The sequence below is a fragment of the Nerophis lumbriciformis genome, linkage group LG13 (assembly GCF_033978685.3).
Source record: "Nerophis lumbriciformis linkage group LG13, RoL_Nlum_v2.1, whole genome shotgun sequence".
Lineage (NCBI taxonomy): Eukaryota > Metazoa > Chordata > Actinopteri > Syngnathiformes > Syngnathidae > Nerophis > Nerophis lumbriciformis.
Genome location: NC_084560.2, coordinates 24,158,186 through 24,174,506, shown reverse-complemented (window position 1 = coordinate 24,174,506; position 16,321 = coordinate 24,158,186). Strand labels below are relative to the sequence as shown.

General features: G+C 37.3%; 1 protein-coding gene across 5 annotated transcripts in view; it reads right to left on the bottom strand.

The window, feature by feature from the left end:
• The window catches only part of uggt2 (UDP-glucose glycoprotein glucosyltransferase 2), a 191,627-nt gene that overhangs the window by 16,263 nt on the left and 159,043 nt on the right, over positions 1 to 16,321 (bottom strand). For 4 of the 5 annotated variants that reach the window (XM_061971449.1, XM_061971447.1, XM_061971450.1 and 1 more), the window contains 4 exons: positions 16,058 to 16,142; positions 14,417 to 14,499; positions 4,279 to 4,383; positions 4,068 to 4,152 (listed from right to left, as the gene is read on the bottom strand). In XM_061971449.1, coding sequence (XP_061827433.1) covers positions 4,068 to 4,152; positions 4,279 to 4,383; positions 14,417 to 14,499; positions 16,058 to 16,142 — 358 coding nt within the window. Of the gene's footprint in view, positions 1 to 4,067; positions 4,153 to 4,278; positions 4,384 to 14,076; positions 14,101 to 14,193; positions 14,281 to 14,416; positions 14,500 to 16,057; positions 16,143 to 16,321 lie in introns of all 5 variants that reach the window. The other variant, XM_061971451.1, reaches the window with a different exon arrangement.

Sequence of the window (16,321 nt, the reverse complement as noted above, 5' to 3'; positions counted from 1 at the left end):
TAAACTGTCATGTGGGGTCCAACAGGGTACAATTTGATGACCACTGCTTTTCCCCCCTTACATTTTCCCACTGCGTTCAATCCTTAACAGGCAAGGTAACACTTTCCACTGTTAAGCTGAAGACAGCCAGATTTACTTCCCTTTAAAAAGAAAATATGCTTTCTCAATTCAACTACTCCTTGACTGTTTTGATGACATCAAAACGTGGCTGGTCCTAAATTGTTGAAACTTAGTATTCGGACCAAGTGCTTTGACCTACAATAGGCCACTTGGCATTGCACATTTAGCCCACAGTCACTAACTAACCTGTTTTTTTTCTTTAAGCAATGATGTTGGCACAGTTCAAGCCCAGCTTTGACCATTTACAGTAAGTAACTGGCAAAAGTTAAAGCTTATCTCTACACAGTGATCCATGCCTTCATCATATCCCGGCTGGATTACTGTAACACACTTTATTTGGGGGCTAGCCAGTCCTCCCTCTCCCGTCTGCAGCCGGTACAAAATGCAGCAGCGCAACTTTCAACTGGCACAATGAAAAGGGAGAACATTACTCCTGGAAGTACCAAAGTCAAAGCACAAGCTCAGAGTGGACCGGGCCTTCTTCTTTGCGGCCCCTAAAATACGGAATGACCGCCCTCTTCATGTGAGACATGCCCCTTCTTTGTGTACGTTTAAATCTTAAAACTCACTTTTAATCATTGCCGTTCAACCTAGAATGAGTTTTTTTTAATCATACTCTGCTCTGGCCTTTTTAATTCTGGACACGTGTTGTATTTTTTACTTATGTTTACAAACTATATTTTATGCGTTTTTATGCTTTCTCATATTGTTGCTAGGGTTGTCAAATGATTAAAAATATTTACACATATTTTAAAATATTTGGAAGCCTTTTTTTACTCTTTCTTTCAATAAACCCACTACATATGTACAGGTAGGAATAGGAGAGCAGTCATTTTTTTTATTTCTCAAATTTTTATTCTTATTTTATTTTAATTTATCCTAGCATTTTTTGATGGCCCATTGGCATCCTTGTGCTGACCATGCTGCTCCTATATGAGCAGGTTTCTGACCAATGATACAGTGCTATGGTTGTGCTGCTGCTATTATTGTCAAGTTTGATCCAAAAAATGACCATTTTAGTTGTAAATGTTCTCTGATACAGTATATGTAGAGACTTTGTAGAATTTCAGCGATTCAGCTGAGTGACAATGTGGGAGGAGGGGGGGGGGGGGGGGTATTTTGGGAGTGTATAAAGGGTTTGGAGGATATTGTATATTTTCTTAAAATTATTAAAAAAAGACCTCTGGAAGAAAGAAAGAAAATGTGATTTATCACATTCAGCCCATATTTTTAATGACTTTTCATATTTGTTTAATTATGTGGTGTACCTTATTAAAATGTACACCCAACATGGGACTGGGCATTTGATTTATGTGTATGTTTATTTATTAAAGATTGTGCTTTCTTTTTTTTTTTTTTCCAACACAAAATGGTCAGAAATAGACACACAAATATTTTCCAAAAGGGGTCTAATCCAGTCGTTTAATATTCTACCTTATTGTCCCATTATGAAATGCTCATGTATAGATTCTAAATAGGGCTGTTATATAATATTTTTTAATCAGATCAAACACATTTTTGAATTTGGATTAATCATGATTAATCACATGTGATGACTCGCCTGCACAATTAAAATTTGCTTAAGAAAAGACTAAGGTAAGCTTGTACGGTCAAACTAAATTGGATGATTAATCTAAGTGTGTTCATGATTAATGCGATTATTTTTTTGTGATTAATCACGAGTTAACTCGTTAATTTAGACAGCCCCATAACTAAATTACATTTTTATTAGGTTTCCTCACTTGTCACTTGTTTCTCTGTCAGTCTGAGCTCTGGCAAAGTTGCACATGCATCATTTGCATGAGTGTTTTTGGGGGTATGTCAAGTCGACCTGTGGCCAAATAACCAGGAAACGTTGTGGAGAAAAGGTCAAACTACCGGTACCTACCGACGCAGTCGTGTTTTATTTCATTGTGGGGACAGAAAAGCAAGCCAATTAAGCAAAAACGTTAAAAAACAAGTGCAAAAAAAGGCGCCTCATTAACTTTGCAAGCGACTTTAGAAAAAAAGTTGCTTGTAATACATGTACTAAAGATGCCATTCAATATACTTTTTTATTTGTCCATTTCTGCTCTCTATTTGTTTCTGTGACTCAACATTAGCCGAAACGCTGATGCTTTTCCACTGCTATAGTTATGGACTGCAGTTCACACAAGACACACAATAATCACGTAGTAAAAAAAAGAGTTAAAAGAAACTTTCGTTAAGTCGCTACTATCAATCAAAAAAGGTCAATCAATGAACGAGATTTCTCTATAGAATCTCCGCTCTGGTCAACAAAAGCACCATGAGGATTCTGGCGGGAACTCTCGTTCAACCCTTTTTCGATTACGCATGCACCTCCTGGTACCCTAGCACCTCCAAAACCCTCAAATCTAAACTCCAAACATCCCAGAACAAGCTAGTCAGATTACTTCTAGACCTCCACCCCAGATCCCACCTCACTCCTACCCACTTCTCCAAAGTGTGCTGGCTCAGGGGGGAGGACAGAGTAAAAGAACTTGCACTGAGCCTAGTCTATAAAATCCGCTACACCTCCCTGATACCGAAGTACATGTCAAATTACTTCCTTAATGATAACCACAACACCAGGGGGAGCTCCACTAACCACGTTAAACCCAGATTCCGATCTAACAAAGGTCTTAACTCATTCTCTTTCTATGCAACATCAATGTGGAATGCGCTCCCAACAGGTATAAAAGAAAGGGCATCTCTATCCTCCTTCAAAACCGCAATAAAAGTACACCTCCAGGCAGCTACAACCCTAAACTAACACCCTTCCCGGATTGTTAATAATCAAATGTAAACAATCAAATGCAGATACATTTTCTTATGCCTTCTGATCTCTCTCTCTCTCTCTCTCTCTCTCTGATGACTGATGATACCAACCAAACCTAACCCCCCCCCGGCCCCCTCCACACCCCGGATTGTAAATAATGTAAATAATTCAATGTGATTATCTTGTGTGATGGCTGTATTATGATGATAGTATACATCTGATAGTATATATTTGTTTCATGAATCAATTTAAGTGGACCCCGACTTAAACAAGTTGAAAAACTTATTCGGGTGTTACCATTTAGTGGTCAATTGTACGGAATATGTACTCAATCAATCAATCGCATTAACTTTGACAGATCTAATTTGGACTTTTCAGCTGTTGTTTTTGTTAGTTAAAGTCCCAACGATAGTCACACACACACTACGTGTGCTGAAATTATCCTCTGCATTTGATCCATCCCCATGTTCACCCCCTGGGAGGTGAGGGGAGCAGTGAGCAGCAGCGGTGGCCACGCTCAGAAATCATTTTGGTGATTTAACCCCCAATTCCAACCCTTGATGCTGAGTGCCAAGCAGGAAGGCAATGGGTCCCATTTTTATAGTCTTTGGTATGACTCGGCCATGGTTTGAACTCACGACCTTCCAGTCTCAGGGCGGACACTCTAACCACTAGGCCACTGAGTTGGTATGGTAAAGTTCAGATCATATTTTCTGCCCATGGGTCATTTGGGATTATACGCATACTAGTCCTTGTTGTGTGACCTGAGCAATCAACCAAATAAGTGATACATTATATCCTCTAAAAGCCATTTGTTCACACCAAAGACTAACCAACAGTCCCGGAATATCAGGTGAATATTTTAACGTTGTGTGGACAAAAAAAAACTGAGGTGGTGATCACTAAGAATGAAACACTTCTGTTTGTTTGTAGATGATGAAATAAAATGCATTTAGGAGTTGGTTTGGTACTTTCTGACGGAAGATATCAAACGAATGATGAAATCAGAAGGCATGTTTGCAAAGGAATGTGGTTCTTCGAAGCCTTTACAAGCAGTACATATCCAAATTGACATTTTGATATGTAGGGTTAATGTTGTCTAATATTAGACAACATTTTAAAATCTCTGACAAAGCCACAGTAAAAATTAATGCAATGAAGACAGTACCTTGAATGAGGGTGAGAGGTAATTCTTGAGAAACCAGAACTTGACAGGTGCTTTGGTATGGCGAAGGACAGACAGCATCATGATCCTGAAATAGAGACAATAAAAAAGGGGAAAAAAAACTCATAGTATCTAGGCTGAAAAAACATCACTTTTAGGAGCCTTGAGCGTAACTGATGAGAGGCTGCGAGAAATGAGTGAGTGCGTCTTATACCTCAGAAAGCGCTCGTACAGATGACCAGAGGCGACTGAAAATATGTTTAGAACATTGTCTTTCTCCTTTTCTTCATCGTTCTTCTTGGAGCCTCCTCCTGCGATGCTGTAAACCAGACAATCATTTGTCTTAGTTCCAGCGTGATGGATGTCTTTCATACAGGGGCAGTGAATCAACTAAGTTTCTCAGTGCTTTCATGAAGCCAGGAATAACAGTGCAACGACATTTCACATCAATGTGTTTTTAAACCAACTGAGGTTTCATATTCCATGTTGGGATTTCTTTGCACTGGAATACAATACATTTTTGATGGTTGTGTTTTATATATAAATCACTTCTTGGTATGGTTCCCTCTAATATTCTCTTTTATGTGTAGAGAATCCAGTCGCTACAGCTTAAGGCCGCAGGACATACTTAGCATGTTTGTTCCTAGAGCCAACACAAATCTTTGGGAAAAAGCTTTCAGATATGCGGCTCCATGGTCATGGAATAGTTTACCAAAGGATCTGAGGTTACCTGAGCTGATCACTTTGGAAGAATTTCAGGCCATTTTAAAGGATCAAGAAACTGTTTCTATTGGGCATTTTACTTGTTGTTAAGTTGTTTTGACTAAAACATTGTAAACATTGTTTTATGTTGATATATGTAAGTAATTTATTTGTAATTATAGTGTGGCTGCTGCTGTTTTTATATGTATTTCTGTAACTTGTTTTGGCTGCCCTCTTGGCCAGGTCACTCTTGGAAAAGAGATGTTCATCTCAATGAGTTTTTACCTAGTTAAAATAAAGGATATTGATTGATATTGAATTTGGATTCTCAGTTCTCGACCTTGCACAGAGGAATTAACTAATGCCCAGCAAGCAATCATTACTAAAACATGTGGCTATATAAAACACGTTCAGTTTTCTATACAGCCAAAATGTACATTACAGTCAGTATTAGTACCATTCATTTTTAAAAGGGAACTGCACTTTTTGGGGGAATTTTACCCATCATTCACAATTCCTATGCGAGACATGAACACGTATTTCTTTCTCTCTTTTATTCATTTTAAATCCTGGGGATTCAATCTATTCAGACAATAAAACACTAAAAAAAAAAAAAAAAAATGTTCATACATGATGTAATTATGTAATGTAGTAACGGCACATTTATAATAACATGTAATATTTACATATTTTGGTTATTTTAAGCATTAACGGAACATTTTGGCGGCTTATTTATTTCACAGAGCGAAGCGCAACATTTGAGATTTCTTTCAACAATAACAACTACTACTAATCATGGCAGACTTATGAGCGACAACGACAACTACTTTGGGGCAGATGATGATCCTGAATATACACAGGATGAGCTACTAGTTTAAGAAATTGGGTGATAAACACATCAAGCTTTAGTGAAACACATAGCACCAAGCAGCAGTATTGTAAAGTGCTCGAGACAAACTACAAAAATTACAAACAATCACATACTGCATAATGTCTGTTCTCAGTAGGATGTCAACTGATGGGATGATTACATATTTAAGATTTGTGTTCCCTGTTTAGATGATGAATTCATCATAATCCTCACTCCTCAGGTATAACAAGTTTGGAGAAAACAAGCATTTTGTACAGTCTTCCTAGCGAAGTCTTCGGATCTACCGTAAGTTAAATTTCAAGGTTGACCAACTTCTCGTCTCATAGCCACAACCTTCTGCTATACAAGTGAGAGGCATTAATTATAATCTAGAACAAACGTTTACCAATTTAGAAGCGATGCAGCTGCAGCAGGTCTGTAAGTCAAGAACTGCAGTAGCTCTGTGATCATTAAAAGTAGTTTGTAGTTTGCTAACTCATACAATACCAATCTTGCCAATACTTGGTTAATATTTAGTTCATGGCATGTACTATAAATGGAGCAGCATTGGCAGTTTTTGGATGTTCTTATAGAAGGTTTTATGGCGTGATGGATGAATCCCATTACTTGCAATGTTAGCCACCTCTTGTGAGCGTTTATTTATGATTTAGAATGCATAAAAAAGAGAAACACATTTGTTCTTCTTTTACATACATGTGAATGATAGGCAAAATTCCCCCCAAAAAGTGCAGTTCCCCTTGAGTGGCTGTATAATTTCCATCTTCTATGATTTCATGAACAAAAATTGGGTGAACAACTTTGAATTTATTTGGGATTTTACACAACGACTGTATAATATAGAGACCAAACCTGGGCAACCAATTCTTACTTAAAAATCCTTAAAGGAAACGTTGCATAATCATTGCGCCCTGGGAAAAAAAACCCGGCTCTATTTAATGGGTGTGTATTCACAGCGCTTTACTTTTTCAACATGTTATGTTACAGCCTAATTTCAAAATTGAGTAAACAATTCTTTCCCCAAAACATTCTATATAACAACGCCACATAATGACAACATGTAAAAAGAATGGAACTATTTGCAAATATACGTATTAGAAATAAAAATTAAGGGATCACCTGTACTGTTCAATTTTCTTTAGCCAAAATTCTGAAAAGTGGCCACAATATCACTGTGTATCTTAAAATGTTCCACAAACGTGGTCACATAGATGCACTCAAAATTTAGTCTGAAACAACACCAAACATCAAGCACCACAGCAACAGATTAAGTCTCATGCACTCATGCTTTGATGCACACGAGTTTATATACGTACTGTTTCTGGCTTATCCATTCACTTTCTTTCGCTTAGGAATCTATTAGGGCTGCAGCTATCGATTTTAGTGATCGAGTAATCTGATAAAACACACTTTATAGCATTAAATCATATTTCAGATAAAATAGTTTAAATTAATAACTTTTCTAATGGATGCACATTGAAATTGTACCTTTAATGTGTGTGCATTAATAAATAATATATATATATAAATCAATTATATATATATATATATATATACATATATATATATATATATGTATATATATATATATATATATATATACAGTCGTGGTCAAAAGTTTACATACACTTGTGAAGGACATAATGTCATGGCTGTCTTGATTTTCCAATAATTTCTACAACTATTTTTTTTTTTGTGATAGAGTGATTGATTTCATCTGACATCACTTGGACAAAGATAAGACCTTCTGGAGGAAAGTTCTGTGGTCAGATGAAACAAAAATTTAGCTGTTTGGCCACAATACCAAGCAATATGTTTGGAGGAGAAAATGTGAGGCCTTTAATCCCAGGAACACCATTCCTACTGTCACGCATGGTGGTGGTAGTATTATGCTCTGGGCCTTTTTTGCTGCCAATGGAACTGGTGCTTTACAGAGAGTAAATGGGACAATGAAAAAGGAGGATTACCTCCAAATTGTTCAGGACAACCTAAAATCATCAGCCCCGAGGTTGGGTCTTGGGCGCAGTTGGGTATTCCAACAGGACAATGACCCCAAACACACGTCAAAAGTGGTAAAGGAATGGCTAAATCAGGATAGAATTAAGGTTTTAGAATGGCCTTCACAAAGTCTTGACTTAAACTTGTGGACAATGCTGAAGAAACAAGTCCATGTCAGAAAACCAACAAATTTAGCTGAACTGCACCAATTTTGTCAAGAGGAGTGGTCAAAAACTCAAGCAGAAGCTTGCCAGAAGCTTGTGGACGGCTACCAAAAGCGCCTTATTGCAGTGAAACTTGCCAAGGGACATGTAACCACATATTAACATTGCTGCATATATACTTTTGACCCAGCAGATTTGGTCACATTTTCAGTAGACCCATAATAAATTCATAGAAGAACCAAATTTCATGAATGTTTTTTGTGACAAACAAGTATGTGCTCCTATCACTCTATCACAAAAAATAAGAGTTGTAGAAATTATTGGAAACTCAAGACAGTCATGACATTATGTCCTTTACAAGTGTAAGTAAACTTCTGACCACAACTATATATATATATATATATATATATATATATATATATATATATATATATATATATATATATATATATATATATATATATATATACAGTATACATTTTGCAATTAAAAAACAAAAGAAAATCTCCACCGGTAGTTGCTACACAGATCATGGCACACACACACCACCGCTCTCATGTGCACATATATTTTAAGATCCGAGCACTCAATGCATTCTGAGTTTTATCACTTATTATTAGTTAAACTCATTAAACAATTAATCAAAGTATCAGAATATAAATCAAAGCCTTTATCTAATTAAATTAATCTATTCATCTTTGTAGCCCTAGAATTTAGGTAGCAATTCCAAGACTTTCTTATCTCTCACCACCTCTGCTAGCTCAACCAGGGTGTTCCCAGACCAGCTGTTAGATACCCAAATCACAGCAATAGCATTTATTCAGCTGCATTTTTGTTCTTGCCATATCACTCTTCTGTAACGGGCAAAATTACTTTGAGAAAGTCGACCAAACAATTTGCTGTCCTCGAAAATAGAATTGCAAATAAGGGACAACGCCTATGTGTGTGATATTTACTTTAAAACCTGAAGCTCAATTCTAGTAGTTGTTACTGTTTGACAAGTATTGTATCAGGCAAGAAAATCACACATTAAATGATCTGATTACAAGACGCCACCACGCAACACACAGCTGTGGCAATATCCCACTTTCTTGGACACTATACAAAGTAAAAAGCACAGGTCAACAGTTGCAACCATTTTGTAGGATTTCTGTGTAAAAAGGCCTTATCTCTAAGGTGAAGCCCTGACATCCTGCACAGGAAACTCATCTTATTGTACCCCTGTCTACAGCATGTCCTTTTGGTCACTACCTTGTGATCTTAGATGAGAATGGGACTTTGATCAATTGATAAATTGAGATTCGAGCTAAAGGGTGAATCTCGAGCTTCACTTTAACAGTCCGATGTAGCGACCACATTACTGTGGGCATCACTTTATACTGTCTGTCGATCTCACTGTTCAACCTGACCTCACTTGTGAACAAGACCCTGATATAGTTGGACTCTTCACCTCAGCCAGGGCCAACAACAGAATTTGAAAATGAGGATTTGCTTTAGTCTGTCTTTTGCCTCAACTCCACTGGCAGTTTCCTGACCCTTTGGTCATAAATAAATTGTGTTTGCTCCTTGTCGATTTTGTTGCTCTGTGTGCATGTTGGATCTTGCACTCTCTCTTTCAAGCACATGAACTTATGTTGTGTGAAAAATGTCTTACAACTTGCCAGTGAGTGGGAATTGAGGCAGCATACAGAGTGAGTCTCTAAAAGTCGTCTCAAAGCAAGTGCCAGGGAGTGATTCAGACAGTTGAATCTATCACTCCAATCCAAGGCAAGACTAACCCATTTGTAGCTATTGCTCTCCATCCTGAAAACCTTCAATTCAATTTACCTTTTGGATCGAATAACCTCAGCTCTAGTTAAAAATCCTGGGAAGTAGAGACGACACTAACGGGCAAAAGTCCTTGGGAGCAGAAAGCATTCTCACCCAATAACGATGTAAGTGTTTTGCAAACAATTCAAAATGTGTGCTGCTCCATTACACTAAATGCTGAGATATTTCACATACTAAAGACAAACCTTCCTGCAACATTTCCTCTACAATCTGCATCCTATAACCAGTCTTTGCAACATAAACTCAACAACAACGCAATTCAGTTTGACCACTGAAGCATGTGGCTCCTTTTTAATGAATTGCACTTTTTGCCAGTGTCAATACTGAACCACGACAAGAGCGGAAACATATGGAAAACCACTGAAATTTCTACATTTATCTCAAATAGTAAATACGCTGAATGATTTTATTATAGTCGGGTTATATATTTACCCAAACATCATTTGACAGTCCGTTATTTGGGAGCAGGCACAATTTGAAAACTATATATGTATACATATATTAGGGCTATCAACGTTAAGAGGTTAACGCATGTGATTAATAAAAAAAAATATTGTGTTATCATAAATTCAGCAAAATTAATCCCACCATTTGCTATGACCGCACGTAAACCCGGAAGTCGGTTACGGGGTGCAAAAATGAGTGAGGAGTGATGAGAGGCAGCCAATTTCACTTTAAAACTTTGGATAAAACTGAGGTAATTTGTTGGCATTGCAGTGGCAAACTTTCTCAACATCGGCGCACAACAAGTTTAAAATAGCATCTTACAGTAAATAAATAAATGATAAATGGGTTGTACTTGTATAGCGCTTTTCTACCTTCAAGGTACTCAAAGCGCTTTGACACTACTTCCACATTTACCCATTCACACACACATTCACACACTGATGGAGGGAGCTGCCATGCAAGGCGCTAACCAGCACCCATCAGGAGCAAGGGTGAAGTGTCTTGCTCAGGACACAACGGACATGACGAGGTGGGGATTGAACCAGGGACCCTCGGGTTGCGCACGGCCACTCTTCCACTGCGCCACGCCGTCCCGCGGTGCATTAAAAAGCATTAGAAGTCATTAAATACATTTTGCGAAAATTAAGGCTTTAAATGTCATAAAAAATCATTGAATATTTTTTTTAAAGAAAGAGTACATGTAGATGTAAATGATCCACTATGTTAAGTTGTTTATGGGTGTGTTTACTATTTGTATCTAGTTTGGTATATTATTAAAATACTTTGAAAAGGTGCACTTAATTCTTACCATATTTATTGTCACCAAGTTTTCACACACCTGACTAGTGCAACCAATACTTTAAAAGTGCATACAGAGGTAAATTTTTTTCACCTAAAACTGGTGGTTAGCTGCGTTTTTGCGAGAATTGGCAGCGATATAGGTTGAAATGTATACAATACCCATCCTTACCAGTGACTATAAAAAACATGCAATAATTGGAGTGTCTGCAAAATTGTCTATCTCATCTTTACTGAAGGCCCTGGGACCTCAAGTCGAAATAAATCTAAATATTAACTAACAGAAAGCAAAAGAAAACAAAAAAGACTTTTTTTATCCTCAGAAAGCGAACTCCCTATTTGTAAGCACTCTGTCAGACAAGGCTCTTCTGATGCAAGGACTCACCTCACCAACTCCTGTGAGGATTTTCGATCAATGACTGACCTTCCGTTCATCCGTTAAAACAAATCCCTCCAAGGAGCCCTGAGATTACAAATGAAGTCATGACGGATGCAAAAACACATCTACCAAGACTTTTTTTGTAGAAGTATAAAGTATTGCTGCGGCTGATCAACTTGTCAGACATTGTAAGACTATTATGAATAATAATACTTTATATCTGTAAATCTCATCTCTAAATGAAGGTCAAGGTGAAATTACACCCAATTACAGTGAGGCATAAAAAGACAGTACAATTAGATTTTTTTTTTTAAAAGGTCTTAAAATCAAACAACTGAGAGGTCAAGCCGTCATCATACAAACTTTAGCAATACTTCGGCGTACCTCAAAGGAGCTCAGTGCAGTAAAAACAAAGGATTTACTTTGTGTTTTAATTTTTCTGCAATACTTGTGTCAAAAGAGTCTTAACAGGGATTGTTTCGAGTGGAAGCATGTGAGAATTAGCACTTAACCACAAACTAACTATCTAGCCTGTGACTGGCTAGCTGCTATGTTGCAAGTTTAGAAATTGTTTATTGTATATTGTGATACTACTACAGTGTTGTCTAATGTTTACAGTCGTGGTCAAATGTTTACATACACTTGTGAAAGACATGATGTCATGGCTGTCTTGAGTTTCCAATAATTTCTACAACTCTTATTTTTTTGTGATAGAGTGATTGGAGCACATACTTGTTGGTCACAAAAAACATTCATGAAGTTTGGTTCTTTTATGATTTTATTATGAGTTTACTGAAAATGTGACCAAATCTGACATCACATGGACCTTTTGAAGGAAAGTTCTGTGGTCAGATGAAACAAAAATTGAGCCGTTTGGCCACAATACCCAGTAATATGTTTGGAGGAGAAAAGGTTAGGCCTTTAATCCCAGGAACACCAATCCTACCGTCAAGCATGGTGGTGATAGCATTATGCTCTGGGCCTGTTTTGCTGCCAATGGAACTGGTGCTTTACAAAAAGTAAATGGTACAATGAAAAAGGAGGATTACCTCCAAATTCTTCAGGACAACCTAAACTCATCAGCCCGGAGGTTGGGTCTTGGGCGCAGTTGGGTGTTCCAACAGGACAATGACCCCAAACACACGTCAAAAGTGGTAAAGGAATGGCTAAATCAGGCTAGAATTAAGGTTTTAGAATGGCCTTCCCAAAGTCCTGACTTAAATGTGTGGACAATGCTGAAGAAACAAGTCCATGTCAGAAAACCAACAAATGTAGGTGAACTGCACCAATTTTGACAAGAGGAGTGGTCAAAAACTCAATCAGAAGCTTGCGGATGGCTACCAAAAGCGCCTTATTGCAGTGAAACTTGCCAAGGGACATGTAACCAAATATTAACATTGCTGTATGTATACTTTTGACCCAGCAGATTTGGTCACATTTTCAGTAGACCCATAATAAATTCATAGAAGAACCCATCTATCCATCCATCCATCTTCTACCGCTTGTCCCTTTCGAATCGCGGGGGGCGCTGGAGCCTATCTCAGAACCAAACTTCATGAATGTTGTTTTGTGACCAACAAGTATGTGCTCCAATCACTCTATCACAAAAAAATAGAGTTGTAGAAATTATTGGAAACTCAAGACAGCCATGACATTATGTTCTTTACAAGTGTACTTTTAACCACGACTGTGCATGGCCTAGCTGTTTTAAACTTTGGAATCTCATTTCAACAATGCCTTTGCAGTAAGTAAAGGCTGCATAGGGGCAACAGTTTGACATTGGAACAAATTATTTCCATTTCCATTATTTCCTATAGAAAAATGTCTTCATCCATCCATCCATTTTTATATGTATTATAATTATATTAAAAATAAAGTCATCATTTATATGTTTATACATACAATATATAGGTAGGGGTATTTTGACAATTAATATTGGCTTTTTATCAAATAAATGTATATAGGTCCAATACAAACTTCAGGTCAGATTGAAAGGTGTTTCCTCAGCAAGTCAGTCAACATTTGTTGTGAAGTGAAGTGAATTATATTTATATAGCGCTTTTCTCTAGTGACTCAAAGTGCTTTACATAGTGAAACCCAATATCTAAGTTACATTTAAACCAGTGTGGGTGGCACTGGGAGCAGGTGGGTAAAGTGTCTTGCCCAAGGACACAACAGCAGTGACTAGGATGGCGGAAGCGGGGATCGAACCTGCAACCCTCAAGTTGCTGGCACGGCCACTCTACCAACCGAGCTATACCGTTATGTTATCAACATGTCTGGACTAACAGACAGAGTACCTCTCTAACCTGTTCTGCTAAAAGCATCCAGCGAGCAACTTAATCAGACCTGAGTTAACCTCCTTCTGCCCCTCTACTCTGAGGCCACCATGGCCACACCATACCTTTAAGGTATTTTATAAAACAAGGTCTCCACTAGGCACGGCATAGACAGCATGGCATGGTGACCATGACCTAACAGAACACACACATGCACAATCCAATGAGATGCAATATAAAAGTTGTATCAAAAAGGCTCTTTAAATATATATACTTAATACGATAATTGAATAGGAAAACTGTTATGAATAAAAACATGCTCCAATCTCTGACATAATCAAAACTTTTATACATTAAAAAATGTGAAATCCTTTGCCTTGACACCAACTGCGTCATTGACAGCAACACAAACATCACCTTTAACACATCTCTGCAACACACACATTAAAACAGCAGCTGAAAGTGACAAATAAACACCTTACAAAATTTAAAAAAAAAAAGACAAATATGATGAAGGTGTTAAATGGTTTGCAGCGATACTGCCTACCTTTTCTCAAAAGTGCTCCAAACACTTCACACAGCAAGCGGTGAGGTAAAGAGACGGGATATCACACATTTAGGGAGGGATGTGGAGGAAGAAAAACACATACAAATACTAGCATACACATACCTACAGAAGCACATATTTTTTGCAAGACTAGCTCTTACAGCATAATAATGTAGTCTGGATCCTGGGGATGAATAAGATCTCCTGAAACCATAATGCATCATTGATCATGGATATACAGTGGTTTCTGTCTGAGCTGAGAATTAACCCCGAGGGGCTGTTATTAGCGCTTTTTAAACCACCTAATAATACATTTAACATGAGGGAATAACATACACACCTTGCTATTGAGTCCCACAGGCCTTTGTTTTCACTCGTTTCACTTAAAAGATCCTCATTCATCTTGTCTGCTTTTTTTTGAACCTATGACACAAAAAACAAACAATTATTGAATCAGTAATTTGAACACATTTTTGATTTTGAATGTTCTTTGTGTTGGGGCTGAATCAGGCTACAAAAAACATCCAGATGCATTAGAATGCATTATATTTTTTGTAAATACAGTGGTACCTCAACAGAAAAGTGCTCCAACTTAATAGTTTTGAGATAAGAGCTGTCTCTCGACTAATTGTTGTGCTTTAAGTTGCAAGCAAAAATTTGAGTTACAAGCATGTGCGCCTTTGGTTGGCGTAGCGAAAGCCATGGTGAATCCTACAAGATCCGTTCAAAACATCTGATTTTACTCGCTTCTATTAGCGTATAGATAGAGTTCGACATAACTTTGTTTTTACAACCATTTGAATGAAGAAAGCAAACGTCAAGGAAGTGGAAGGTATTCACTGACTTAAATAAATAAACCTTTAAAAAAATCATTACCGAGAGTGTTGCCACTCGAAGTAATTCGAGCGCATCACTGCTAGGTTTTTCATTGTATCCCATTGGGTTGAGTTTTTTCTTGCCCTGATGTGGGATCTGAGCCGAGGATGTCGTTGTGGCGTGTGCAGCCCTTTGAGATACTCGTGATTTAGGGCTATATAAATAAACTTTGATTGATTGATTATTGTCTGGACCATACTGAAGCAGAATGAGTCTGACACCAGCCAAGAATGTTAAAATAATATCTAAACGGCGTGCATTTATACGTGAAAATATGGAAACGCTGCTGATGGTGTGTTTGGCGTAGAAAAAGCTGGAATGAGATACCGTCGAAGTCCACTCTTTAAGGTAAATGCTGTACATTATTGTTACATTACTTCATAAAACAAATGTAGTCATTAGTACTACATTCTACTGTATTGTTTTGAATACACTATTTATTATCTAAAAGCTATTTTCTCTTTTTAAAAGGCATGTTGAGTGTTTAAATTGCGCTATTTTGGGGAGAGTGGATGCAAGCACCAATTAAATTGATTTTTTATCAATTTCAATGGACAACGTTGATTTGTGATACAAGTGTTTTAAACTAAGTGCTCCCTCACAGAACCAGTTAAGCTCGTAAGTTTAGGTACTACTGTAAATGTTTTGAATTCAATTTACTTGCACATACATTTTGGAAATAATGTGCTTTCATTTATCAATTAATACAATGCAATCAATTAATTTTATTCTCATTTCACCTTGGGGTCAAAGTTGGCCAGTGCGTACAAAGTACATTAACAAGCTTTGTCAAAGAGGTTGCTGATAAAACTTCATAGGACAATGAGATTATTGGTGAGACAAGAAAGCAAAATTGACCTGACATTATGACAGCAGCTACTTGAAATATGATTTTGTTGCTTCCATGCTACACTTATCACTTGTGTATCCATTGTGTGCATTGTTGTTCTGTCATTTTGGATTGAAAGGATCTATCCAGAACTTTCCCTGATTGCACTGAAGACATTGTTTATCAAAACAAATAATGTTTAAGAAAATAATTATCTAATCACCACCATAATTTGATGATCATGATGTGTTAAATGAAAAAACAAAACATACTCACCCTGACTTTAATGATCTTACTGTGAAAGCTGTTCAGCAACACACTGACATCACCTGCGTCTGCTGGGGAATCGGTTCCATCATGACTGTTAATGTAAAAAATATTATTTTTAAATACAGTGGTACCTCAGTTTCCATAGAACTCACTTTTTGTTAATTTTGGTTTTTAATGAGAGTTTTTCGCCAACATTTTTGGTTATCACATGGCTAATATTACATGTAACAAACTAGTCCATTTGTCCGCATATTGTTTAAAGGAATCAGG